Source organism: Vipera ursinii (assembly GCF_947247035.1).
Source record: "Vipera ursinii genome assembly, chromosome: 1".
NCBI classification, from domain to species: domain Eukaryota; kingdom Metazoa; phylum Chordata; class Lepidosauria; order Squamata; family Viperidae; genus Vipera; species Vipera ursinii.
In genome coordinates, this window is record NC_139512.1 from 189495425 (window position 1) to 189520451 (window position 25027).

Here is a 25027-nt window from a genome sequence, read left to right on the forward strand (position 1 = left end):
CTCTGCCCAGTCGGAGTCTGACAAATGTTGGCTAAACTCCTCGGCTCGACCCTGCAAGGGCTCCTCCCTCACCTCCTGATTAAGGAGGGAGCGAGTCACCCTAAACAGGGCGGCCGGGCGATTATCTGTGGACGCAATGAGGGTAGCAAAGTAGTTAGACCTCGCCGTCCTCATCACTGCGAGATAAGACCTTGTAGAGGATCTTAGTCGCAATCGGTCGGATTCAGACCGGCTGGACCTCCAACAGCTCTCTAGGCCCCGTCTCCAACGCTTCATCTCACGGAGCTCCACGGAAAACCACGGGGCCCACTGGGTACTGCACCGGGTCAGCAGGCTTGTAGGCTTTCTTGGAAAATTTCTTCTTATTTCCATTAAGGTCCTGGAAATTGCTGGGGTCCATATAATAGAAAAGGTATTCATTTCTGGATTTTTAAGTAGCTGACATGCTCAGACTGTTGGTTCCATATTATATTCAACTTTTTGGGGAAAAAATTCTGCAGTATTTTTTCCCCAGCCTATATTTTCATTATACTTTTTTACAAATTCCATGATTTTTAAATTTATTTATTTACATCCTAGCTTTATTTAATTTTTTTACAAATAACTCAGGTCGGCAAACATATCCAGCACACTTTCTTCCTCCTATTATACCCACAACTGCAACCATGTGAAGTGAGTTGAGCTGAGATCACCCAGCTATAGGGTGGATAATAATCAAGGATTTTTTTAAAAAAACAGATTTTTTTATTTAAATCAGATTTTCTTTATTTTTATCAAATTTATTTTAATAAAATGTTTTTGGAGTAAAAATCTAAAGATAGTTTTCTATTTAACATACATTAATAATTTAGTTTATTCAGCATGAAATGGAGCTTAGTTATGTAGCATGAGACTATATTCTTCAATATTTACATTTTTGGTTAACACATTCAATGAATCCAAGCTCTGCAAGTTGAGATAACATATAATTGCATTGATGCATTCACACAATTTCACAGTAATGTTGACATAAATCATAAAGGTTCAGGAATATTCCTTTATCCCATTGTTTTGCAAATCGTTGTACACTATGTACACAAATCTATGTATGATTGTTTGAAGAGAATTGCATCTGTTCCAGGCTCTAAGTGTTTTAATTAAATAAAAGAATTTGAGTAGTTCTCCAACTATGTGTGATTAACCTATTAACCTAAAATTGGTTCTGATATTGCTGTTTTACTAACCTGACAGCTTATTATTCTAAATAGGAAATCTTCATTTTGTTTGCAAATAATAATATTAAAGATTCTAATAGCAGCAAGAATGAGTTCTTATATTTAAGGAACACCTGTCATTTCAGATCCATCATGGCAGCGCCTGTTAGCGGGCATCTACTCACCTGCTGCCTGCCACGTCCCTCACCTTGTTGTGTCACTGCCGCATCAGCAGCCATCCTATTAAAGTGAATGGGACTGTTGGTGAGTGCACAGCAGGTCAGAGGAGGAGCCGCTGCGGGACAGAGATGACAGTTGCTCTTTAAAAATTATGATTTAAATTGAGTTGATTTAAATCAAGCCTTTTTACTAGTGATTTAAATCATGATTTAAATCAACTCGATTTAAATCAAATCTACTCTGCCCAGCTAGCTTTCATAACTAAAGCAAGACTCATGGTCTCTTGCTTTCTAGCCTGGTGCCTTAACTGCTAGCCCAAACTGGCTCTCTAGTGTTAATTAGTTAGCTGGTATTTTCTAGGACACTGTTCCAGTTCCTCTTACTTATTGGATATGGAAACAATATCACCGTATATACTTGAGTATAAGCCGACTCGAGTATCAGCCGAGACCCCTAATTTTACCCCAAAAAACTGGAAAAAGTTATTGACTCGAGTATAAGCCGAGTATAAGTATAAGCTTGGCCCCTTCTTAGCAACATATCTATATTCTGTGCCACGACGAGCCGCTCGTTGACTCTGGCAGCATCCCGGAGCTGGCTCGGGCCGCAGTTCGCAGGGTCCGCTCATCAGGCTGCCAGGCTTCCTGGCAGCACATCCCGCAGGGAAGGTCTGCTAGGGAGGCGGCAGTCAAGCGTTGTTTCCCTCCTCGTGCGTGTGTGTGTGTGTGTGTGAGAGAGAGAGACCTGCGGGAACGGCTGGTAGAGGTGGCGGCAGTCCGGCGTTTCCCCCCCTCATGCATGCGTGCGTGTGTCAGACCTGCGGTAATGGCTGGTAAGGAAGCGGCGTCCCCCCCTCCTGTGTGTCGGGCCCACGGGGCTTGACACACAGAGAAACGCAAATGCCGGACTGCCGCCACCTTTACTAGCCATTCCTGCGGGTCTGACACACACACACACACACACAAGGGGGAGAAACAATGCTGGACTGCCGCCACCTCTACCAGCTCTGCAAGCCTCTGCCGCCCCTTCTCTCCGCTGCCTGTTCCGAACGAAGGGGCATCCCTTCGTTCGGGCCAGGCTGCTGAGAGAAGGGAGCGGCAGAGCCTTGCAGAGCTGCTCCCTTCGGCTCCTCTTTGTTCAGGCCAGGCAGCGGAGAGAAGGGGCAGCAAAGGCTTGCAGAGCTGGTAGAGGTGGTGGCAGTCCAGCGTTGTTTCTCCCCCTCGTGCGTGCGTGTGTGTGTCAGACCCACGGGAATGGCTGGTAGGGAAGCGGCATTCCAGCATTCCCCCCCTTCCTGTGTGTCGGGCCCACGGGGCTTGACACACAGAGAAACGCAAATGCCGGACTGCCGCCACCTTTACTAGCCATTCCTGCGGGTCTGACACACACACACACGCACGAGGGGGAGAAACAACGCTGGACTGCCGCCACCTCTACCAGCCCTGCAAGCCTCTGCCGCCCCTTCTCTCCGCTGCCTGTTCTGAACGAAGGGGCGTCCCTTCGTTCGGGCCAGGCTACTGAGAGAAGGGAGCGGCAGAGCCTTGCAGAGCTGCTCCCTTCGGCTCCTGAACAAAGAGGATACATATGGATCTTTGGTTATTCAGGCTTTTTCTCACGTAGAATTGAAGGTGTAAAAGCAACGTTTCGACAAAATCCCATCCGTCATCATCAGGCTGGTGGCTTCTGCTTCCTTCTTCCATATACAAACACCCGCGAAAACCTCAGAAAACATGTGTGTGTGTGTGTGTGTGTGTGTGAAGTATTTGTCAAGGCTTTTTTGAATATATATATATATGGATATAGCAAAGTTTCATTCTTTGCTGTCATTCCTTTGTAATAGAATCAGTAAAACTAATCTTGAAACATGCTGTGAACTTAGTTTTCAGATGGTAAAACAACAGAAGGTACTCCAGAAGAAGATTAGTCTCTTTTTATGATCAAGACTTATGATAATCTTGCGTATAACTGCTTAGGACAGTTCATATAAATGATATGTCCTAAACCATATATTTTTGCAGGCATTTTATGCTAAACTAAATGTAATTCTAGATAACAAGTCTGTCAGATGTAGCAATGTCTTCATGCTACTAAATATAATAGTAAATCACATACATTTTTATACCATTTTATGGATGAAAAATGACACTCATGACACAGATTCTCTTTTATAATTTTAGGTGAAAAATGTTTACTTTACTAGCTTTATTCCATTCCTGAATTCAATGGGTATTACAACGTTCGGAGGACTTCCAGAGGTAAAGCTAAATTAATTTGAAAATCTGTTTGCTATTATGAATCCTTGATCTGATTTTGATAATAAGAAACTTGTCCCTTGGTAGACTTTTCTAATAGTGAGATGCTACTTAGCAGTTTATTAATCTTTTTTATGATTATGGATGTATTTGAATGTCACATGGCACAAAATCAGTGGTTCTTAAATTGTTTGATCCAATTACGCTTTTCCTGATACTGTCATTACCTGTCTGATTTTAGACTAAGCTCCAAAACCGGATCCTGAACTCAAAAACAAATAATGCTAAATTGCTCCATTACCCCCAGAATATGCCCAAATTATCCCCTTAGGATAATTGCCCACAGTTTAAGAACCACTGCATTAAATGGTAACTTACATAAAATTTTTTTTAAAATAAATGGAATAAATAAATGGAGTATAAACAATGTTTTCCAAAATAAATTACACATAAATGTATTATAGATGAACAGTATATTTTCAGTATGAATCTATTTTTCTTTCAACTTAAGGTTGAAGATATGTCAAGCAAATATGAAGAAATGTATTTGAAAAACAAGGATATTGATGCTAGATTATTTCTGGAGAAAGATGAGACTTTGCAACCTGAAAATCCAGAATGGTAGTCTATTTCTTTTTTGCATAGTCTGTATTCCAGTAATATCTATTCATTCATTAAGTTAATTGAGAATTAGCTTCATCTGCCTCACAGGCAGTGATACCTCATTTAAAAATGGAGGACTAGAATGAATATCCAGATCTATGATCTTATTGACAATAGAAGAGAGTAATTTGGTTAAAGATAGTATGGTCTCTTTTATTAATTGCTATCCAGCTTTGGCAATGCTGTTGCTGCTTTTGTAGAGGTGTGGGCTAAAATGGGTGCTTGATCATTCCAAGTTACAATTATAATATAAATATGATTTTGAATTGCAAGAGTCAGTCAAGCCTAAGTCTGGGAGGTTTGCTAAAGGAAATGAGAATGAATAAATGTTAGATCAGGTGTGTCAAATTGCCAGCCCATGGGCCGGATGCATCATGCCAAAACCATTGCCGGTAATGGAAAGAAAGTGACAATACATCGTGACATGTCACGTGACGTTGCAAGTTTGACACCCCTGTGCTAGATGTATATCTAATACATATTGGGGAAAAATTGAAAAGAATGAAGCAAGAAACCACAGGGCACTTATAGGGACTACTATTTTCAGAACTCAACTAGGAGTATGTAACAATCGCTCTTTGAATGTTGCCATTAACAAGAACTCTGTCATGAATGGTGTGGGGAGCAAATGTGACCAGAGATTTCAGCTTGGTTTAAGAAAAGAGGCTTTTATATATCTACATGACATGTATAGGTAGAGACATTTTTTTAATTTTAAGTTTACAGTTAGAGAGAACTCCTACAAAAAACCAAAGTGAAGATTCTCCTATTATACTTCCACAAACCCCTGTTCGGTAAGAATCATTTAAATTGTATTAATTTAATACTTTATTTAAATTATTTCTGAATTGTAACTTTCAAACATTTAAATAAATTGAATAAAATAAGTGTCAGTTTCTTAAATATTTAGGTCATTGAAATATTGCACACAAATACAACAGTAAGGGTAGTCTTAGCCTATCTTAGGGGTTTAAATATTTTAATAATAGTAGTTTTCTCAGCATATAGTAGAATGCTTGCAAACATTTTATATCTTAGATCATTAGCAAATCTATGCCTGAAGTTGTCATAGAACTTCATTGCTACTACAAATAAGTTCTTCATAATATGAGTAGTTTGAAATGCTTCATAGGATGCTAATACTATCATTATAGGGAACACTATAATGTTATACTAAAAATTATATTCTGAGAAATGTATTTAAATTCTGTTGTATTTCAAAAAAATACTAATAGTGTTTTTATTCATTTTAGAGCTGCAATGAATACTATTCAGCAGTTAATGATAATATTAAACTCTGCAAGTGATACTCCTTCAGACAACCTTCTCTTTTATTTTAATGTAAGTAGCAACAATTTAACTATTTTTGTGACTTCTTAATAGTTTGTATCAGATTTGTTTAGTTTTGTTCCTGACTGGAAATAATTGCTTCCAGTTTACATGATATGGTTAGCTTTAGTAAGCCAATTTGTTTAAGAAGTTGGCAGCGTATACTGCTGTTGGTCAAGTTTGTTGGTTTATCTTGTGCAGACTGCACCAATATGTTATAAATTTCTTTATACCATTGTGTGTTTTTATGAAGAGTATGTGCTTTTTCTGAAATTCTAAAGATGGTTGTTTAATTTCTGCAATTATTTTTTGTTAGGATAGTAACAAAATTTAATAATTCCCCATATTTCCTTTTGCTCAGGTATGATCTGGGCATGCCGAAATTTATTGTTTAACTACGTAAATGGAGTTGAATATAACAGGAATTCTTTTGTCTTGTAATTGCTTTTATGGAGCATAAAATACACCGGAAATAGCTGGATTCCAGTAAGACAACTGTTAAAACAAGCCTATAGTTATAAGCAAATTCAGAATTATGGCTTAACATCATAGGAAAACTCAGCTATGTTTTATGTATTTCAGTGTTGTTAGGATCTTTTTAAAACTAAAAAGATAAAAATACATTTTAAAAATGTCAATATTTTAAAATATATTATTTTGTCAGGATTTACTTCTTTATTTCTGATAAGCCATAAACTTTGGGAAAAGGAAGATTTTTGCAGGATGGGTATTATTTCCACCAGGAATAAAAACACATAATAAAATGCTAATTAAAAAGAAATTTAATATTCTCTTTTTTAAATAATTGGGTGAAATTCAGTGGTATCTGTCTACTATGGTTGACAGGATTTCCTCGTAAACAGCCCACACCAGCAGGTTCTCTAAAACTTATGGATGCCCCAAAGGACCTTTTTTAGAACTCAGTAAGAGGAAAGGACAAGTCAGTTTCTGTGAATTGATATTTGTGTACAGCTTGTGATTACTCCCCTACAACATGCATTTATTTATTTTACTTGTTCTGAATAAATTCTAAGTAGAAAATAATTACGGTAACATCCTAAGCAGCCTCAATCTCCCTGCTCTGCCGTCCCAGTAACCATTGTCAAGGGGACAATGGTTGACTTTTATACATAAGACTAACGCAGGATTTTGAAAGTGGTGCTGGTATGACAACAATTTGGTCCTAGTCTGGGCAAGATCTCATACATGGGAAGGAGCTGACACAGAAAATGTCCTTTGCTTCACGGCCATTGCCTGTACTTCAAATTGCCTCCAAATTGCCCAGACTAGGACCAAACAAAGACCTTTGTTGAACTTAAAGTAAATGTAGGCGTACTTCATTCAGGCTTATGGGCTAAACTTTGTTTTTCCCCCTTTTTTCAATCATTGCACAAAATCCTAAAATCTCAGTTAAGGCAAAATGTAAGCCATCCAGAAATTTATTCTGGGTCCTTAGTTATGGAGGAGTGTCATGCTGGGAATGATCAATAGATTAATAACAGATCCCACCACCCATTTTCATCCTACTCCCCCTTTCCCATCTTTTAGTTATAATTGATAATTTGTATTTTTATATTGTTTTATTTTTTATTATGTACATTTTTTGTATTTTTTTTAACATTGTAAGAAAAGTGGTCCCTAACCTTTCTGGCTTTCTGGACCAGTGGGGAGGAGGGAGAGGGAATGGTTTCAACACGAGTGGCAGGTGAGCATCCACTCTCCCGCTGCTTCCATGGCTCGGTTCCAAAGAGGCTATGGCCTGGTAATTGACGGTAGCCTGGGGATTGGGGCTCCTGTTGTAAGCTGACCAGAGTCAATTCGTGGTGAGATGAGTGTAAAACAAAATAAATATTTTGCCAACCAGGTATTATTAGCATTAGACATTTTTAAGGCCTTTGATTGTGTGGAATAAAAGGCCTACACTGAAAATATTAATAGAGAAATTAGAAAGGTGATAAATCAACTATACTCAGAGAATAAGGCAAGAATAGTCATAAATGATGGTGTTACAGAGACAATAACCTTAAGCCAGGGAATGAGACAAGGTTGCCCCTTATCCCCAGTTCTATTTGTATTATTGATGGAGGTTTTGGCAAATGCCATTAGGAAAGATTCATTGATTGAAGGAATTGGTGCATATAAGAAAACGAAAATAAATTTATTTGCAGATGATACATTACTAACATTTCAAAATCCCATAGCTACTATAGAGAGGGTATATTCACATTTGAATGAATTTGGGAAATATAGTGGATTGCAAATAAATTGGAAAAAATCAGAAATGATGTTTTATAACCATAGTAAAGAAGAAATGGATGTATTGAAAGAAAAATATAAATTAAAAATGGTAGATAGTATCAAATATTTAGGTATTGACATCCCAAAAAATATTAAAAAGTAAAGAAGATGAATTATGAGAAGTTAAAGAAAGATATAAAAGATAAAATGGATAAATATGGAAAAGTAAAATTATCATTGTTCGTAAGAATTACAGCATTAAAAATGAAAGTTTTACCAAAAAATATTGTTTTGTTTTGGATGATCCTAATTAAGTTTTCGGATCAGGAACTAAAGGAAATACTGTACATAGATTGCTGGAGGTGTATTGTAACGGAGGCAAGAGAGCAAGAATAAGTAAAGCTTTATGGTATGAAGCATTAAAAAAGGGTGGGCTGGGTCTTCCAAATGTTAGAAATTATTGGGCAGTTAATCAATTAAGGGTGGTTAATTAAGGATAATAATTATAGCAGATAGAGATTCATTATGTAGCGATATAGAATTGAAGGAGTTAAGGGAAATAGGCGATCCTATAGAAACACATTGGTTTAAAAAAGATATTTTTAAAAATGTTAAGAGAATTCAAAATTTCTTTTTAAAAAACTTGCTAGAATTATGGAATAAATGGAGAAATTGGTTAATGCCAGGAATTTCTCCTTTAACACCAGTAGTAGAAATGGAGAAATTCCCTAAGATTGAATTGAAAGATTGGATTAGTAAATTAAAAAAACATATATAAATGGGAAGACTGGAAGAACTAGATAAAGAATATAATACAATTAAAGAATGTTTTATCAGATACTAATTAAATTGGCTGAATTTAATACAATTTGAGAAATGCATAAAAATGGAAGAAAAATTTGGGATGAAAGACAGTTAACAAAATTTGAAATGATTATAAAAGAAAGTGAGGAAAATGAAGAATATATAGGTAAAGGAAGAATTGGGAAAATATACAGAATATTAACTGAACTAGAAGATCAGGCAAAAGGTTTAAAATTAATCTGGGAAAGAGATTTAGGAGAAATAAATGATAAAGATTGGAAAAATATTTGGAACAGAATATGTCAGTTAGAGTTAGGAAAATGGATATAAAGTGATATGGAGGTGGTACCTAACACCATGTAAATTAAATCAAATAGATGTTAAATATACAAATATTTGCTGGAGGTGCAAGAAAGAGATTGGAACATATAAACATATGTGGTGGGATTGTGATAGCACACAAAAGATATGGGACATGGTGTTTAGGGAAATTAGAGAACTTTTGAAGGTAAATTTAGATATGTGACCAAGGATTGCATTACTGTTACTGATGGAAAAACAAGATATAAATGAAGCAAAAAAGGAATTGATTGTAAATTGATAATGTCAGCTAGATTGGTGATGGTTAAATATTGGAGATGGAATTGGGTTATTCAACGAAATGAATGGTATAGTGAAATATGGAATATGGCAATCAATGATAAATTAACAACAGAAATTAAGTTTAAAAAAGGGATGATTAAAGTAAATAATTATAATGAAATATGGGATGATTTTATAAAAACAGTCTTGATGAAAGGCAAAGGGAATAAACCTGCTCAAGAATATATGTTGTTTTGGAAGGGATAAGGGCATAATTGAAATTTATTGTATATTGTTATTTATTATCTGAGAAGAAATATAGGTAATAAAAGTGGTCTCCAGGGGTGTGGGTGCACTGTAGTATTTGTATTTTTATACTATTTTTATTTAGATTTATATGTGTTATGTTTGTATTATTTGTATTTGAATAAAATAAAATTTAAAAAAGAAAAAAGAAAAACAGATATTATTAATATGAGAGGCATACTTTTATATGGCAAGCCTCCATGTCATATTGTATCCTAACTAGGTGTATAATATTCATCCCTGTTACAAAAAACTCTGAAAGTTTGTTGTAACGTGTTTATAATAGCAGATCCTAAATAATAATGTTACTTACATATTTTGAACTATGTTCAAAGCAGGTTAATATAATATATAAATGAGAGGTTATCAGAGTAGGAATCATTGCTATACTTGCCTATAATGTTCATAGCAATGATACTTCTCTGATAAAAAGAACTCATGTTTGTAGAGTTGGTTTTTCTGTTGCAATAATACATCTGTGAGTTTAAGTTTTAAATTAATTCAAAGACTCTTTCTTATATGTTAGCCTCCTAAGTTGATTTTTTAAATGTGTTTGTTCTCACTAAAACAATCCTAACCTGTTGCTAAAAAAATGAAGCAGTGTTTTAATAATGTACTACTGTATTTTTCCGGGTATAAGACGCTATTTTTTCCTGCAAACACCCTCTTCAAAAATCAAGTGTGTCTTATACGTGGAAAAATAATGGTAACCTCTGCAGCCCAGGACATGCCTGTATGGGTTGCCATGCCACTTGGTGCAGGTGTCAAGCCCCTGTGCATTTGCCCACTAATGGGAGAAAGGAGGGGGCAAGATGTTCGGCCGGCCGAGCCTCTGGATTTGCTGGTTCAGCGCAGAGAGTGTCTTATACAAGGGTGCATCTTATATGACGGAAAAATATGGTATTTCTAAAATTCACCTTTCAGTTGAAGATAGTTTTTCTAATATAAGATGATGATGATATCCATTCAGTCATGTCCGATTCTTGGTGATTCTATGGGCCAGGTCTCTCCACATCTTCCCATCTTGCACTACGACTGAGTTTTTCTGTGCTCTGTGTCAGTTTTGATGGTGGTATCTAAAGATTTCCTTCAAAATATTACAGAACTGCACAGTTAATCCTCATGAAGCAATAGTGAAAAGAATAGAAAATATGGGTATTATCTTCAAGAACAAATTTGCTGAAGCAGTTGGACAAGGCTGTGCTGAAATTGGATCTCAGGTAGGGTTCTTCAATAATTCATAACAAAATCTATTTTTTATTAAATGGTAGGTAAATTCTGAACTAGGGAATGCATTGAATTAGGGAAAGCAATGAATTTAAAGTATTCCACAAATCATGTAGGTGTCATAATTCTTATTAATTCACGTCCTTTACATATCTTTGGAAACAAAAATAAGATGCTTCAATTATCTTTAAAAGCAAGCTGATTTTTACTACTTAGTTTTTTTATGTCAGTTCTACTTTATTATGAAAACACTGTGTAATCTAGAACTCAAATGAGAATATAACTATCCTATATGTTGGTACAATATAGAAATGAAATACCTATAAATATATTGGAATGAATGGCATTTGAGGTGCTACAGTAATTAGAATTGGAGCACCGTTGAAGATGTCCTGCTGAATGCCTTACTTGCCCTCAGCCTGTTATAGTGCTCTCTGATCTTGCTTGCTTTCCTGCAGATGTTTCATTACCCTAACTAGGTAACCTCATCAGTGCTAGTAAGGAGTGCTGTTTGCTGATGGTTTTGCTGTATTCTGGTGTCTTGCCTGTCTGGGTGGGTGGGGGAGGTCTTAGGGATTCTTTAGTTGGGCTGTTTACTAATGGCTCTGTGGCAGTTTCTTGATTGGGTATTGCTTACTTGATTGTTGGACTGAAGGTGACCTTGGAGTTAATATATGCTGATCTGAGTGCTGATTACTGGTGGAGAGGTGCTAGAGTCTTTCTCTCTTTTGGGCTGGTTGATTGTTTCTTTTGCATAGTCTATAGATGTTGGTAATGTCTATGTATTTATTGATGGCTGATTTGTCATCTAGAAATTCCCTGGCATTTTTGGATTTGGCCTGGTCTAGATGGTCACATTTTCCCAATTGAAATTATGGTTAAATCTGTCTATACGTTGTGAAAGTAAAGAATTTGACTGCCAGTTGGTGTTTATGGATGGATTCTGCCAGTTTTCTGCCTGTTTGTCCTACATAGTGGTTGTTGCAGTTCTTACATTGTAACCCTAACCCTAACCCTGAACTCAAAGGCCCTGCTCACTATTACTCGTGCCCTTGTAACCTCTCATTTAGGTTACTGCAATGTGCTCTATGTCAGAGGTGCCCAACCTTTCTTGATTGGCGGACTGGAGGGAAAGGGGGGGAAAGCATTTTAAGAGTGCGTGTGCACACACGCACATACGGGCCACATGCAACACAAACAGGACGGGGTTAGTGCCCCCGTGATACTCACTAGTCCTGCCCTGTTCTTGCGCAGTGCACTGTTACCATACCCTGCGGTGCGGCAGCACCTGTTTTTGCACCCTGTGGTGCGGTAGCATCCCATTTTTGCATTCTGAGGTGTGGCAGCATCCCATTTTTGCGCTCCAAGGCATGGTAGCATCGCTTTTCGCACCCCGAGGTGCGGCAGTGTCCTGTTTTGACACCCCGCGGTGTGGTGGCCTCCCATTTTTGTGCCCCGTGGTGGCTCATTTTCATGCCCCATGGCATGGCGGTGTCCCATTTTTTCACCCTGAGGTGCAGCGGCATCCTGTTTTTGCACCCTGTTGCACGGTGTCCCATTTTCATGCCCCACAGTGCAGTGTCCTGTTTTTGCACCCCATGGCCACAGTGCTAGCCCGAGTGGTGCTTGTGTGCGCTCACACGGTGCTAGCCCGAGTGGTGCTTGTGTGCACTCACACGTGCTCACTGGCCAGCCTATCCTGCAGCCCGGTGGTCAGGAGGCCACGGCCCACTGCTAGGCCACGGCCCACAGGTTGGGGGGACCCCTGCTCTATGTGGAGTTGCCACCAAGGAGCACTCAGAAACTATAGTTGTTGCAGAATGCAGCCGAGCAAATAGTAAATGGTGCCAGACATTTGGCATAAATAACAATATTACTATGTGAGCTGCATTGGTTGCCTGTATGTTTCCAGGTGCAATTCAAGGTGCTGGTTGTCCCATATGATTTGGGATTCAGTTACCTGAGTGACCACCTTTTTCTAAGAGTCTTTGTCTAATTCTCAAGTTAATTAACATAGGTTTTGTAAAATATCACTAAGATTAATATTTTAAATACATAGCTCTCTTCAATAGCTTTGGGTACGTTCCCATGAAGGGATATCAAGCAAATGTGTGGCATTTATTTTTTATTTTTTGGAGCAGTATAAATAGATAAAGGGATAAAAGCAAATTTAGCACTTTACTCAAAGAAAAATTTAAAGTTCCTTGTAATATATTTCCAATACTATGTTATATACTGAAGTATTTCTTAGGTCATAAGATAAAATGTGTTATAAAAGTCATGGTATTGTGTATGATTTTTTTGTATAGGCATATTTTATTTTTTAAATTTTTGGATGCCAGCCATAATACACTTTTTTAAGTAGTACTGTATAATTAAATTGTTCCACAAAAATTGACAAAAGAGATTAAATAATAATTTGTATTCATAGCATTATGTTTCACTTTGCAAATTAATATTTTATTTGCTATTTCAGAGGTACAAAATTGGAGTAAGGTTATACTACAGAGTGATGGAATCCTTATTAAAGTCGGTATGTTTTCAGTATATTATTTTTTATAATACTCTAGATGTTAGCTTTGTAAAATGCTATACTAAATTTTAGTTATATATGTGTTACAGGAAGAAAAACGTCTGTCAGTTCATAATTTTAGGTATGTTTACATTGTTCAGATATCTCCACTTTGTAAAACTTTTTTGGAATGCTTTTATGATAAAAAGTTATTACTGAGGTATGCTGTTGTTGTTTTTTTTACAGCAAACTTTTGAACAATGACATCTTCCACATCTCTCTGCTGGCTTGTGCTCTTGAGCTAGTCATGGCTACATATGGCAGTAAGTTCAAATTAACTAGAAGCATTATCAAGCAGTCATTCCTGGGACAAACTTTTCCCAAAGCATTTTCTGTGGTAGAGGATCTGCCATCTTTAAAATGTTATTTTAAATCTAAAGTCTTGTACTAACTCACCTTAGTATAACAATTTTATAGATGACTTTGTTGCTCCAAATTAATTAGTTGTGTTCTCCTAAGCTTCAAGAAATGCTTCACAGAGCATGAAGGTAGAGACAGACTTGTCTTTTCCATGGATCATCAACATCCTGGATTTGAAAGCCTTTGAATTATACATGATTATTGAAAGCTTCATTAAAGCAGAACCAAGCTTGACCAGAGAGATGATAAAACACCTGGAAGGCTGTGAACACAAAATTATGGAATCCCTTGCATGGCAATCAGTAAGTTGTTTTCTAAACATATAATAACATGGAATTGGTAGGTCTGTGTTCCATAAAATTATTTTTATTGTATACTTTATTGGGTGAACTTTGAATTTATACTAGGACAATTTTATAAATGCATAGTCTAAGTGAGGTAGGAGTTGAACTGATACCTATTTTCCCAGTAGAACACACAGTACTTTTTAAATTGTGAAGACTAGTTTGAAGACCTACATTCCAAGGCATTTTCTGTTCATTTATAATAGTTTTGCTTCTGTACAGTGTTTGGAAACAGATTGGTTGTTGGGTTTGCAACTGCTCCTTAGAGTGAATTGGAAGGTTATTAAAAAAGGAGCAATGTGAACAGGATAGAAGTATTTATCTTTTTTTGTCAGTTCAGTATTGATCTTCTTTAATGCATCCTACATATTCCCTTACATACTCCCTCCGTCCCGTCTTTGACAGTTACACAAAATTTGAATTTAAAAAGAATGTAAAGGGGAAAATAAAAATATCTTCATTAGATTTCAAAGACCATGACTAAAAAAACCAAATGTAAGTTTATTCTTTAAAGCCAACATGGGTTTGTCAAAAACAGATCATGCCAGACAAATCTTATTGCATTCTTTGACCAAGGAACAAAATTAGTGGATCAGAGGAATGCTGTGCATATAATTTACTTGGACTTCAGTAAGGCATTTGATAAAGCAGATCACGAACTACTACTTGATAAAATAGAAAAATGTCGGTTAGACTGTATCACCACCAGATGGATTTGTAGCTGGCTGACCGGCCATACTCAGCATGTGGTCCTCAATGGAACCGCATCTACATGGAGGGAAGTATGTAGTGGGGTGCCCCAGGGCTCTCTTCTGGGCCCAGTGCTCTTCAATATCTTCATCAACGATTTGGATGAGGGGATAGATAGGGAACTCACCAAATCTGCAGATGTCACCAAACTGGCAGGAACAGCCAACACTCCAAAAGACAGGCTTAAAATACAGGAGGATCTGGACAGACTTGAACACTGGGCGCTATCTAACAAAATGAAATTCAATGGTGAAAAAAGAAAGGTTCTACATTTAGGCAAGAAAAACCAAATGTACAGGTATAGTAGAGGGGGTACCTTGCTCAATAGTAGTAACTGTGAGAGGGATCTCAGAGTCCTAGTGGACAATCACTTAAATATGAGCCAGCAGTGTGCTGCAGCTACCAAAAAAGCCAACACAGTGCTAGGCTGCATTAACAGAGGGATAGGATCAAGATCACGTGAAGTATTAATACCACTTTACAATGCCTTGGTAAGGCCACACTTGGAATACTGCATCCAGTTTTGGTCACCAGGATGTAAAAAAGATGTTGAGACTCTGGAAAGAGTACAGAGAAGAGCAACAAAGATGATTAGGGGGCAGGAGGCTAAACATATAAGGAACAGCTGCTAGAATTGGGTATGTCTAGTTTAATGACGAGAAGGATGAGGGATGACGTGATAGCAGTGTTCCAATATCTCAGGGGCTGCCACAAAGAGGAGGGAGGCAAGCGATTCTCCAAAGTGCCCGAAGGCAGGACAAGAAGCAACCGATGGAAACTAGTCAAGGAGAGAAGCAACCTAGAACTAAGGAGAAACTTCCTGACAGTTAGAACAATTAACCAGTGGAACAACCTGCCTCCAGAAGATGTGAATGCTCCAACACTGGAGTTTTTTAAGAAGATACTGGAGAGCCATTTGTCTGAAATGGTATAGGGTTTCCTGCCTGAGCAGGGGGTTGGACTAGATGACCTCCAAGGTCCCTTCCAACTTTACCATTATGATTATGATTATAACAAAAGTTGTAACTGAAAAATAGTCATAAGTCACTTTTTTCAGTGCCATTGTAACTTTGAATGGTCACTAAATGAACTGTTGTAAGTTGAGGACTACTTGTAAACTAAAGGAAGAAATCAATCAATAAATCTTTATTTTTGTTGTAGACCAGCATCATTAAATGAAGGACAAAACATGAGTTTTCTATTTTGTAGATAAGCATTAAAGCAATCAAAAGATAACTATTTTACCTGGAAGGTGACCAAAACAATTAAGAGGATAATTCAGCACTTTGCATTAGCATTGGAAGTCCTAAATCCTAGGAAGTAAATAAGATGTTTAAAAATCTTACTATTTCTGTAGTGGTCTACTGGAGGGGTCCCCAACCCTTGGGCTGTGGCCCACAGCTGGGCCGCATCCCGTTCAGAGCCAGGCTGCGGAGGTGGCGGGTGAGCACGAGCGCATGGACACAGATCCAGTTGAGTGTGCAGCAGGAGAACAAGAAGCACACGTGACTCCATTTGTGCAAATGGACCTGCACATGCTCTCCTGCCACTTGCACAGAATCATCCCCTTTCCCCCCTCCCCCTCCATTGGTCCACAAAACTGGAAAGGTTGGAGATGGCTGGTCTGCTATTTCAGAGATTCCATTATTTATGGTAATAACAGTATTACAATTTCACAGTTTACAGATTTTCTATGCCTGTGCTTAATTACTTCTGAAAGTGTTCATCCAAATGCATTCAGTTAGTCAGATAGTCATGGTTATCAAAGATTATTTTAACTAATCAAAGCTGCAGTAAAAAAAATGGATACTAAGTGCTTCCACAGAATATATCAAGATTTTCTGGGTTTAGCTGTACTCGCAAGTGTTTTAATTATGCAACTAATCCTTAGCTACTATTATATTGATAAAACAATCCTACAGATGCTCCTATACAGGTAGTCCTCGAGTTACAAATGTAATGGAGCCTGCCCATTACATTCCTAACCTGAGAATTTGTAGGAGTGAATGGCGTAACTCAAATGCAATCACTCCCTGCTTTTGCCCTCGCGTTCACTAATTGAATGTGCAAGTCTTTAAGTGCAATAACTTCCATCATGAGGTTGGAAGTTTTGATTGAAATTTCTTTTTAATCCCACAGACTTCTTTGTTTCCCTGCACATTTCTTCCGTTTGCAAGGCAGCTTTTAAAGCTGCAAAACCAAGAGCAGCTGTCAGGCAATGGAAGTTATTTCCCATTGGAGGGGAACCAGGATTAAACGGAGTGCAAAGAGGAGCTTTGCCTAGACGTTTGAGGTCAGCCTCCCACCCTCCTTGGGCTGCCTCCAGTTCCAGGTTAGGGTCCGAGGCTGTGAATGGGATTCCAGACTCATGCTTGCAATGAGTGGCAAGCTGCTTCTGCCAACCTGTGCTATGCAAAGCTGCAAAGGCATTGCCATGCCCTGCACCTCTGCAAAGTCTCCATTCAGGAGATCTTGCAGCAAAGCCACGGGGAGGGGAGGCAGAACCTAGCCGGCCAAGCCTCTTCCTTCCAATCTAGAAGCTAGACAGGAGCAGCCAGCTTGCTCTGGGTGGTTTCTTTCCACTCGCATCCAAAAAGGGGCAAGTGCTACGAAGTGAGGTGAACTGGATGATGGTGCGCCAAGGTGTCCAGCTCTGCAGTGGCAGAGAAACATAATGGGTTGTTTAGGAGCCCTTCTTGCAATTTGGAAAATTTGGAGTGAATGCTTGTAGCAAGCCAGGGGAGCAGAGTGGTGGTGCGCCAAGCTCTCCAGCTCTGTGGCCACAAAATTTGTGAAATCCGGGCAGGTTTGACACTCCACCAAGCGGCAAGCAGGGCTGCGCCTGCTTGTGAGAAACTGGATCTCGGTAGGGAAGGGGAGAGGCTGGGCCGGCACTTCTCTGCCTGGCTCAACAAGGGCTCCGGCACCCAAGGCTACGCAGGAGGCAAGCGTGGGCAGTTCAGGATTCTCAGATGTGGCACCAAAATAGCATGTTGCAGCGTCTCTGCGGTCATTTGTAAGTGCAAACAACCGCTGCGATGTTGCCAGATACATAATTTTGGGACCTGGTTGTAAGAATTTTTGGTGGGGGATGTTGTAACTTTGAACATTTGCTAAGTGAACTTTCGTAACTCAGGGACTACCTGTACCACCACCACCCAAGTCTCTCAGCCTAACTTAAGCTTCTTTTCAATGTTGAAGGTATGCTTAATCATCCATTTCAGAAACTGATTTGTAACATTTAATCAAGAGCATTGTAAGGACCTGCCCAGCTTTTACTTTCCTTGGGAAAGTAAAACTCTTGACTCTATTGAGATTAATCAAAAGAACATTTAGTGAGATAAAGTGGATGCAGAAAAATCAGGCAGAATCTGAAAGTCCTGTGCGAAACACAAAGCAATTCTTTTGTCTTCCCAAACCCAACCCCCCTGTCCAGTCCACCAGCAGCCAGATGTGATGCCACAGGGTTGTTTTGAGAACACTTAGGTGCTAGGTAGATAACAGGTCACCTTCAGGGCACCACAGCCTTGGAACCAGGCTGGAACCTGCTGGGAAGGAGTATGCTTCATCTCCTACCTAAGATAATTCCCCTCCCTAATTCCCAAGCGGTTACAGCAAAAGCGAATGCATGTGCAGAATGCCAGCAACCTTCCTCCTCCCCTCCAACTGAATAGCAGGACGCCAGCACAGTGAATCTGGCAAGCATCCTCAACTTTCACAAGGACACAAGTGGCTTTCATGTTGCTCTCTCTTTTAGTGTTCTTTAAGGTATTTCAGTGGATCTTGGAAACCTTAATTTTATTTACACTATATAAGTTTTAAGTATTAGATGCCTACATAATTTTTTAAATGCTCAAGATGCTGAGATACAGGCCTATCTTCTATACTGATCTTGTTTTTAAATGTATTCACATCAGATGATGAGACAGATTAAATAAGGAATCTTCATGTTACTAGACCCTATTAAAATTCTACCGATTAGCTTCTTTCAATAAAGGAATTTTGCTTCCAATGATAAAGTAGGCAGATAAATCTCCTACAAGGGTACAGTTATGCATCTGGAAAATGAGTTTTTGAATGCAAGTGGAGGTAGTCCTTGACTTACAACAGTTCATTTAGTGATGATTCAAAGTTAAACGGCACTATAAAAAGTGACTTATGACCATTGTTACACTCAGCGACCATTGTGGCATCCTCATGGCCATGTGATAAAATTCAGGTGCTTGGCAAGTGACTCACATTTATGATGGCTGCAGTGTCTCGGGGTCATGCTATTGCCTTGTCCGCCCTTCCCCATTGACAAGCAAAGTCAATGGGGAAACCAAATTCACTTAACAACCGTGTTACTAACTTAATGGCAGTGATTCACGTAACAACTGTGGCAAGAAAAGTAGTAAAATGAGGCAAAACTCACTTAACAAATGTCTTACTTAGCAACAGAAATTTTGGGCTTAATTGTGGTTGTAAGTTGAGGACTACCTATAATAGCCTTCAACAGTAAGACCCTGTTATAGAAAGACATGTTTCCCGTAGATGATGATGATGATTATGATGATAGAGTTGGAAGGTATCTTGGAGGTCTTCTTGTCCGACTTCCTGCTCAGGCAGGAAACTATACCACTTCAGACAAATGGCTGTCCAGTCTCTTCTTAAAAACTTTCAGTGTTGGAGCATTCACAACTTCTGGAAGCAGGTTGTTCCGCTGGTTAATTGTTCTGTCAGGAAATTTCTCCTTTGTTCTAGGTTGTTTCTCTCCTGAGTTTCCGTCCATTGATTCTTGTTCTGCCCTCAGGTGCTTTGGAGAATAGCTTGCCTCCCTCTTCTTTGGCAACCCCTGAGATATTGGACCAATCAAGCTAACCAAGTATTATTCTGAAAGTTCATAATCTTTTCCTCTTTGAACATCTATTGCAACTGTCTCTTTAATTTTCCTGAGGACCGCTCGTTCCTCTATCTGAGCTTCTTGATATTATCTTGTGCAGAACTAGATGATATCCTTGTCATCATGGAAGCCAGGAGTTCATTTTAGTTCTGCTTTAGTGGTGAAACTGCCTCAAGTGGTTCTGACAAAAATAATAGAATGCGGGAAATTAGTTTCTGATAAATGTGTGTGTGCTTGTATGTGTGTATGCATGAAATAATTTTATATATTTAAATAGACACAGATATACAGAAGGTTAAGAGAAGTTTGGAGAAAAAAAGCTAGTTTTTTAGAACAACAAATTAGAAACCCATGAATGAATGATACTCCTCAGAATTTGTAGTAATAACTATTAGCAGAGACAATTTAATACTAATTTGAGAAACTGTTTCTGAAACTTGGCAATTTTAAAATATATAGATTTCCAACTCCCAGAACTCCCCAACCCTCATGATGAACTAGAGAAGTTCTGTGTTTCTGGTGAATTGAATCATAGGGGAAAAAACTTGGCATGCATAGGAAAAAATCATGTTTAGAATCCTAAAGTCCTTTGTCTCCAAAAAAATACAAAGAACAAGGAATAATTAAAATTGCTTACAGAAGCTATCTTAATGTTTATATAAATAAACACACATTGTGACTTCTGAAATATAGTTGTAGCATTGTCCAACCCAAAGCTTTCCTGTGGTAGATTGCTATAATTACCCCCTTCCGTATCCACACAACTAGTAATATTTCAAAGTAAAGTCTGGCTCACTGCCATGTGCTATATTTATTTTCTAAGAAATATGCTGGGTTCCTGTGAGGCCCAGAGGGTTATGTGGAATTAAAATGGCGGGTTGCTGGAGGCCAGCTCTTTAAGGTTGAAGACTCTTGTTGCTCCTAACTAAGAATGGCTTTGCATGCACATACACGCAGAGACAAACTGAGTGTGTATTCCAAAAGAATTGTCTAGGCCTTGTAAATAAAATTGTTGCTTTAATGAATTAAAAAGAGTCATATGTTTCTACATGTTGGAAACATCTCTTTTGAATGATTTCCTCAGCCTTGGACATAGCTTTATGCGAAGGTGATTTCTTGCACGTTTTGCCTTTGAGTTGAGGATATTAATATATTCCTAATTTACTATGTTTTCATATTGATTGTAGCCAGAGGTGCCTTTCTCCAGTTGAGAATTATGTGCCGATTTTACTTATTCCTAATGCAGTCTTGTTTCATACTGTTACTATACAACTATTAATTTGATTATGATTTGATTACTGTAAATTTTTCTGCAGGCAACTGAGCCTCTAAAATCACTGAGAATATTAAACCAACTGGTTATTGTCTGTACAGTAATTTAAGGTGACGTAGTTTATTTTTCTGGTAGAAGTTGCTGAGCAATTAATTGTTGCTCAAGATTCTAGTTTCCAAGTCAAATTGTGCAATTTAAAAGATGTGTTAGTTCCAACAAATATATAAAATCCACCTAAGCTCTCACAGCTTTTAAATACTAATAGAACTAAACAGAAAATTAAAGGGAATAAATGTATAAAGTATAGACCAGAAGAAAAAAAAACAGAATCTCACAATAGAGTTTACTCACATCATTTTTTAAAACCGTGGATTGCTCAATAAGCAAAATTAGCAAGGTACTTATGACTTTTGTTTACACTTATGGGCTTTGCGGCATCCCCATCAACACATGACCAAAATTCAAATGCTTGGCACCTGGCATATATTTATGATGGTTGCAGTGTCGTGGGCTCAGCTGAACACCTTTTGTGATCCTCGGACAAGCACAAGTCAATGGGGAAGCAACATTAACAACCACGTTACTGATATAACAACTGCTGTGATTCACTTAACAACTATGGCAAGAAAGATCATAAAATGGGGCAAAACTCACTTAACAATTGTCTTGCTTAGCAACAGAAATTTTGGGGTCAATTGTGGCCATAAGTTGAGGACTACCTGTGTAACTAGGTTCATATTTTAAGCTAAAACTAAATGAACAGTATCTTATGTTGTGAACTTAGTGTATTAATTGTTCTCTATTATTACTAGCTGAAACAATTTAAAAATATCACAAGTTATCTACTCAGAAAGATGCATTTATGTATCTTTCTAAGGCAGAGGTCCACAACCTCTGGAGGTTGGCAACCCAGCTGGAGGGGAGAGGGGAACTGGGCAGTGCGAGTGGTGGGTTGGCGCGCATACATGCAATTGCCTGCTGGCTCCCCGCAGTTGAGCTGCGTGCATGCGCGCGTGCTCTGGCCAGCCACTCGTGCGGCCCAATTCCAAATAGAGATTGGGTACTCCTAAGGTACAATATAATTCCAGGTTTTTGCTGCAATTAACTAACATACTTCTCTAAAATGTATCTGAAAATCTCATAATATTCTGTCTAAAGGCTACAAATATTGTTTTCTCATTCACAGTAGGAATTTTTTTAACTATCACCAAGATTAAAATAATAATATTTCACTTAGAACTTGTTAATTCCATGGGATAGTTGAAAGTGATATTTAATAATTCATAATTCAAATAGATTTTACCAAGGCTCAGTTTGGTAAACAATCACCATAAACTACTTCTCTTCACTTTTACATGGTAGAATTTATTATACAGTTCCACAGTCTTTTCAATACCTTTGAATAAAATAAAATATTAAATTGTCAATGAAGTTAATATTGATACTAGTAACATAGAAAGAAAACAATTTATTGTATAATAAGGAAACCTATTAAGTCTTTATTATAACACCTCCTTTTCCTAAGACATTGAACAATAAGATTATTTTTAATCAAAACAGATGAAATATTTTTCTAATTTGATAATATAAATTTCAGGAAACAATGGCTTACAGATTAAAAATAGTGTTTAAAATTCACAAGTTTTAAATTCAATATAACCTCTTATATTTGCAGAAAAAAGAAGAATATTTATATCTTAAACATTCTATTTTCTAAATCTGTCAACACCATTTATATGGTAGATTCAGTGTCCAGTACTCTTGCTTTTAAGGCTTGGAATCTAACTTGAATATCAGAAACTTGAGTTTCAGGAAATCTCTGTTTTCTAGTTGATGAAGTTTTCATTTTTATTGAATTTTGAATAGTGCTCGAAATAAAATAATATACTATAGGGTCAAAACAACAGTTTGAAACAGCAATACACAGAGTGATTGGATACATAACTCTAACAGCAGTAACAACTGAACAATTAATCCAGGCTTGTGTTCTCATGAGTGCATAAAAAATTAGGGTGATGTTATACGGAACAAAGCAGAAACAGAAAATCAGTAAGTGAACGAGTATCATTCGTAGAACTTTTTTTTTACTTAATTTATTCCTGGTCAGTGTAATTGGCTTATTTAATGTCCTTATAACTATTGCAGAGCATGTCACATTCAGTATGAGAGGAATAAAAAACCCTACTGTTTCGATGAAAATAATAATTCTTGAAAGATAGGTTTTCCAAGTTTTTTCAGAAAAGTGTTCAAAACAGGTATTGTGTGTCCATCCTTCAGAATTAACACGAGCATTGGTGGATTGAAAGAAGCTTGCAGGTATACTTCCTGTTGTCACAATTATCCAAATTATAATGCAGATTATCTTTGCATTTCTTTTTGTTCTGATTGTCTTTGACTGAAATGGATATACAATGGCTAAAAAACGGTCAACGCTGATACTGGTTAAAAACAAAATGCTCCCATACATGTTTGTATAAAATAGTGTGACAGAAATCTTGCATAGTACATCTCCAAATGGCCAGTCTTTTGATGCAAAAGAATAAATCCTGAATGGTAATGTAAACACAAAAAGGAGATCTGATATTGCTAGATTAAGCATGTAAGTTGTAGTTTCATTTCTGATTTTTAGGGTCCAAGTAAAGATGTAAATAGCAACACAGTTTGATATTAAACCAAGGACAAATACCATACTAAACACACAGCCATATAAAGTATATTTAAATGAGTCATGAATAGTACAGTTGGAATTTGCTACCATAATGACAATTATTTATAATTACAGAATTTCTCAGTAAGCCTGTACCTTTGTTATAGTTGTGGTAAATCCTCGGTTGGTTTATAAATCTAGTCTTTCCATTCACTTGGGTCCACATTATTTGAAATTTTCATAGTTCAGTAGGTCACAGTGCTACTTATTAGTATGCCATTCCTTTTTTCCCAAAAATATTAGTAGTTCATGTTCACAAATCTAGACAGTAGTAAATTTCAGAAATAAGGAACATCATCCTTTCAATTAATTAAAATCCAAAATCTAATTTCTTCAAATGTTGAGATTGCTTTTTCCCCGTTCACTGGAAAAATACAGCAAATGAAAAACATAAACAAATAAATCCTGTGAAAACTTAAGTAACTTTGAAACTCCTAGGAAAATAGACGTTGAGGTTTCATCACTGTGTTGCAGTTTTCAGTTTTCTTGTTGTTGAACTGTACGATGGAATAAAATTCCGAAGCATGTCCTTTCTTGCTGAATTTCAGCTCTCTCCTTAGATGTTACTCTGCTATTATGCATTTCTGTCTACAGAGAAGATTAAACAAAGCCCTACCCATGCTTACTTAACTTATATGATAACATCACAGGAAGAAGGGGCTGAGCTACAAAATGTTTCAGTTTTCAATTTGCTTTAAGGGGTTTAGTTGGAAAGATTTTAGCCACAAATATTTGTATTGGAAAGTATGTAAATAATTCAGTATAATAATCAAAACTTCCTTAACTCTTGAAGTCTTTGCTAGACTGAACTTATTTTAGAGACACTTGAACTTTATCTATTAGACTTAAACATAATTCATACACATTATTTAAAGCTCGTTGTAAGGGCGTTTGCCACATTCATGCAATGAAGTAATACTCGATTTACTTTGGGAGGTAAAGGTAATGCTTCAACTTTTTATTGTTGTTGAATGAATTACCTGTAGGTGTAGGGCTAATCTACTATAGATTAAACTTTACAAGGACTACAGGTAGGCTGAAAAATAGGCAGGTGCTAGTTTAAAGTGGAATGAACCTCTGTGTGTACTTTACTCCATGGTCCAGTTTTGTCATTCTCTTTAATACATTGCTGCAACCTAGTCCTAGCATCTAAGCAGTTTTTCCTAAAATGTAAATGGGAAACAGAGTCACTTCTCATAACATGATTGCCAATATGATATATATTCCTTGGAGGAAGCAAGTAAGCTTTTAAAATAACCTATTAGTTACAATAACCTAATTATTTTACCATTGCCAAATAAAATTTATTTTGTACACACTTTGCTGAACATGTTTAATGGCTGTACATGCGTTCCCTTGGAAAAA

The 25027-nt window shown here is 37.4% G+C and overlaps 2 protein-coding genes across 4 annotated transcripts in view; one reads left to right on the plus strand and one right to left on the minus strand.

Annotated features, from left to right (window-relative positions):
• RB1 (RB transcriptional corepressor 1) overlaps nt 1-25027 on the plus strand; it is a 74856-nt gene that overhangs the window by 19636 nt on the left and 30193 nt on the right. For all 3 annotated transcript variants that reach the window (XM_083350072.1, XM_083350073.1, XM_083350074.1), the window contains 9 exons: nt 3551-3628; nt 4137-4246; nt 5008-5082; nt 5542-5629; nt 10651-10767; nt 13251-13307; nt 13397-13428; nt 13533-13609; nt 13806-14008. In XM_083350072.1, the coding sequence (XP_083206198.1) occupies nt 3551-3628; nt 4137-4246; nt 5008-5082; nt 5542-5629; nt 10651-10767; nt 13251-13307; nt 13397-13428; nt 13533-13609; nt 13806-14008 (837 nt within the window). The remainder of the gene's footprint in view (nt 1-3550; nt 3629-4136; nt 4247-5007; nt 5083-5541; nt 5630-10650; nt 10768-13250; nt 13308-13396; nt 13429-13532; nt 13610-13805; nt 14009-25027) is intronic.
• LPAR6 (lysophosphatidic acid receptor 6) lies at nt 22524-23713 on the minus strand (the record flags this gene model as incomplete). The annotated part of the gene is made up of 1 exon (XM_083350076.1): nt 22524-23713. The coding sequence occupies one exon, from the start codon at nt 23711-23713 to the stop codon at nt 22688-22690; it is 1026 nt and encodes a 341-aa protein (XP_083206202.1). The 3' UTR covers nt 22524-22687.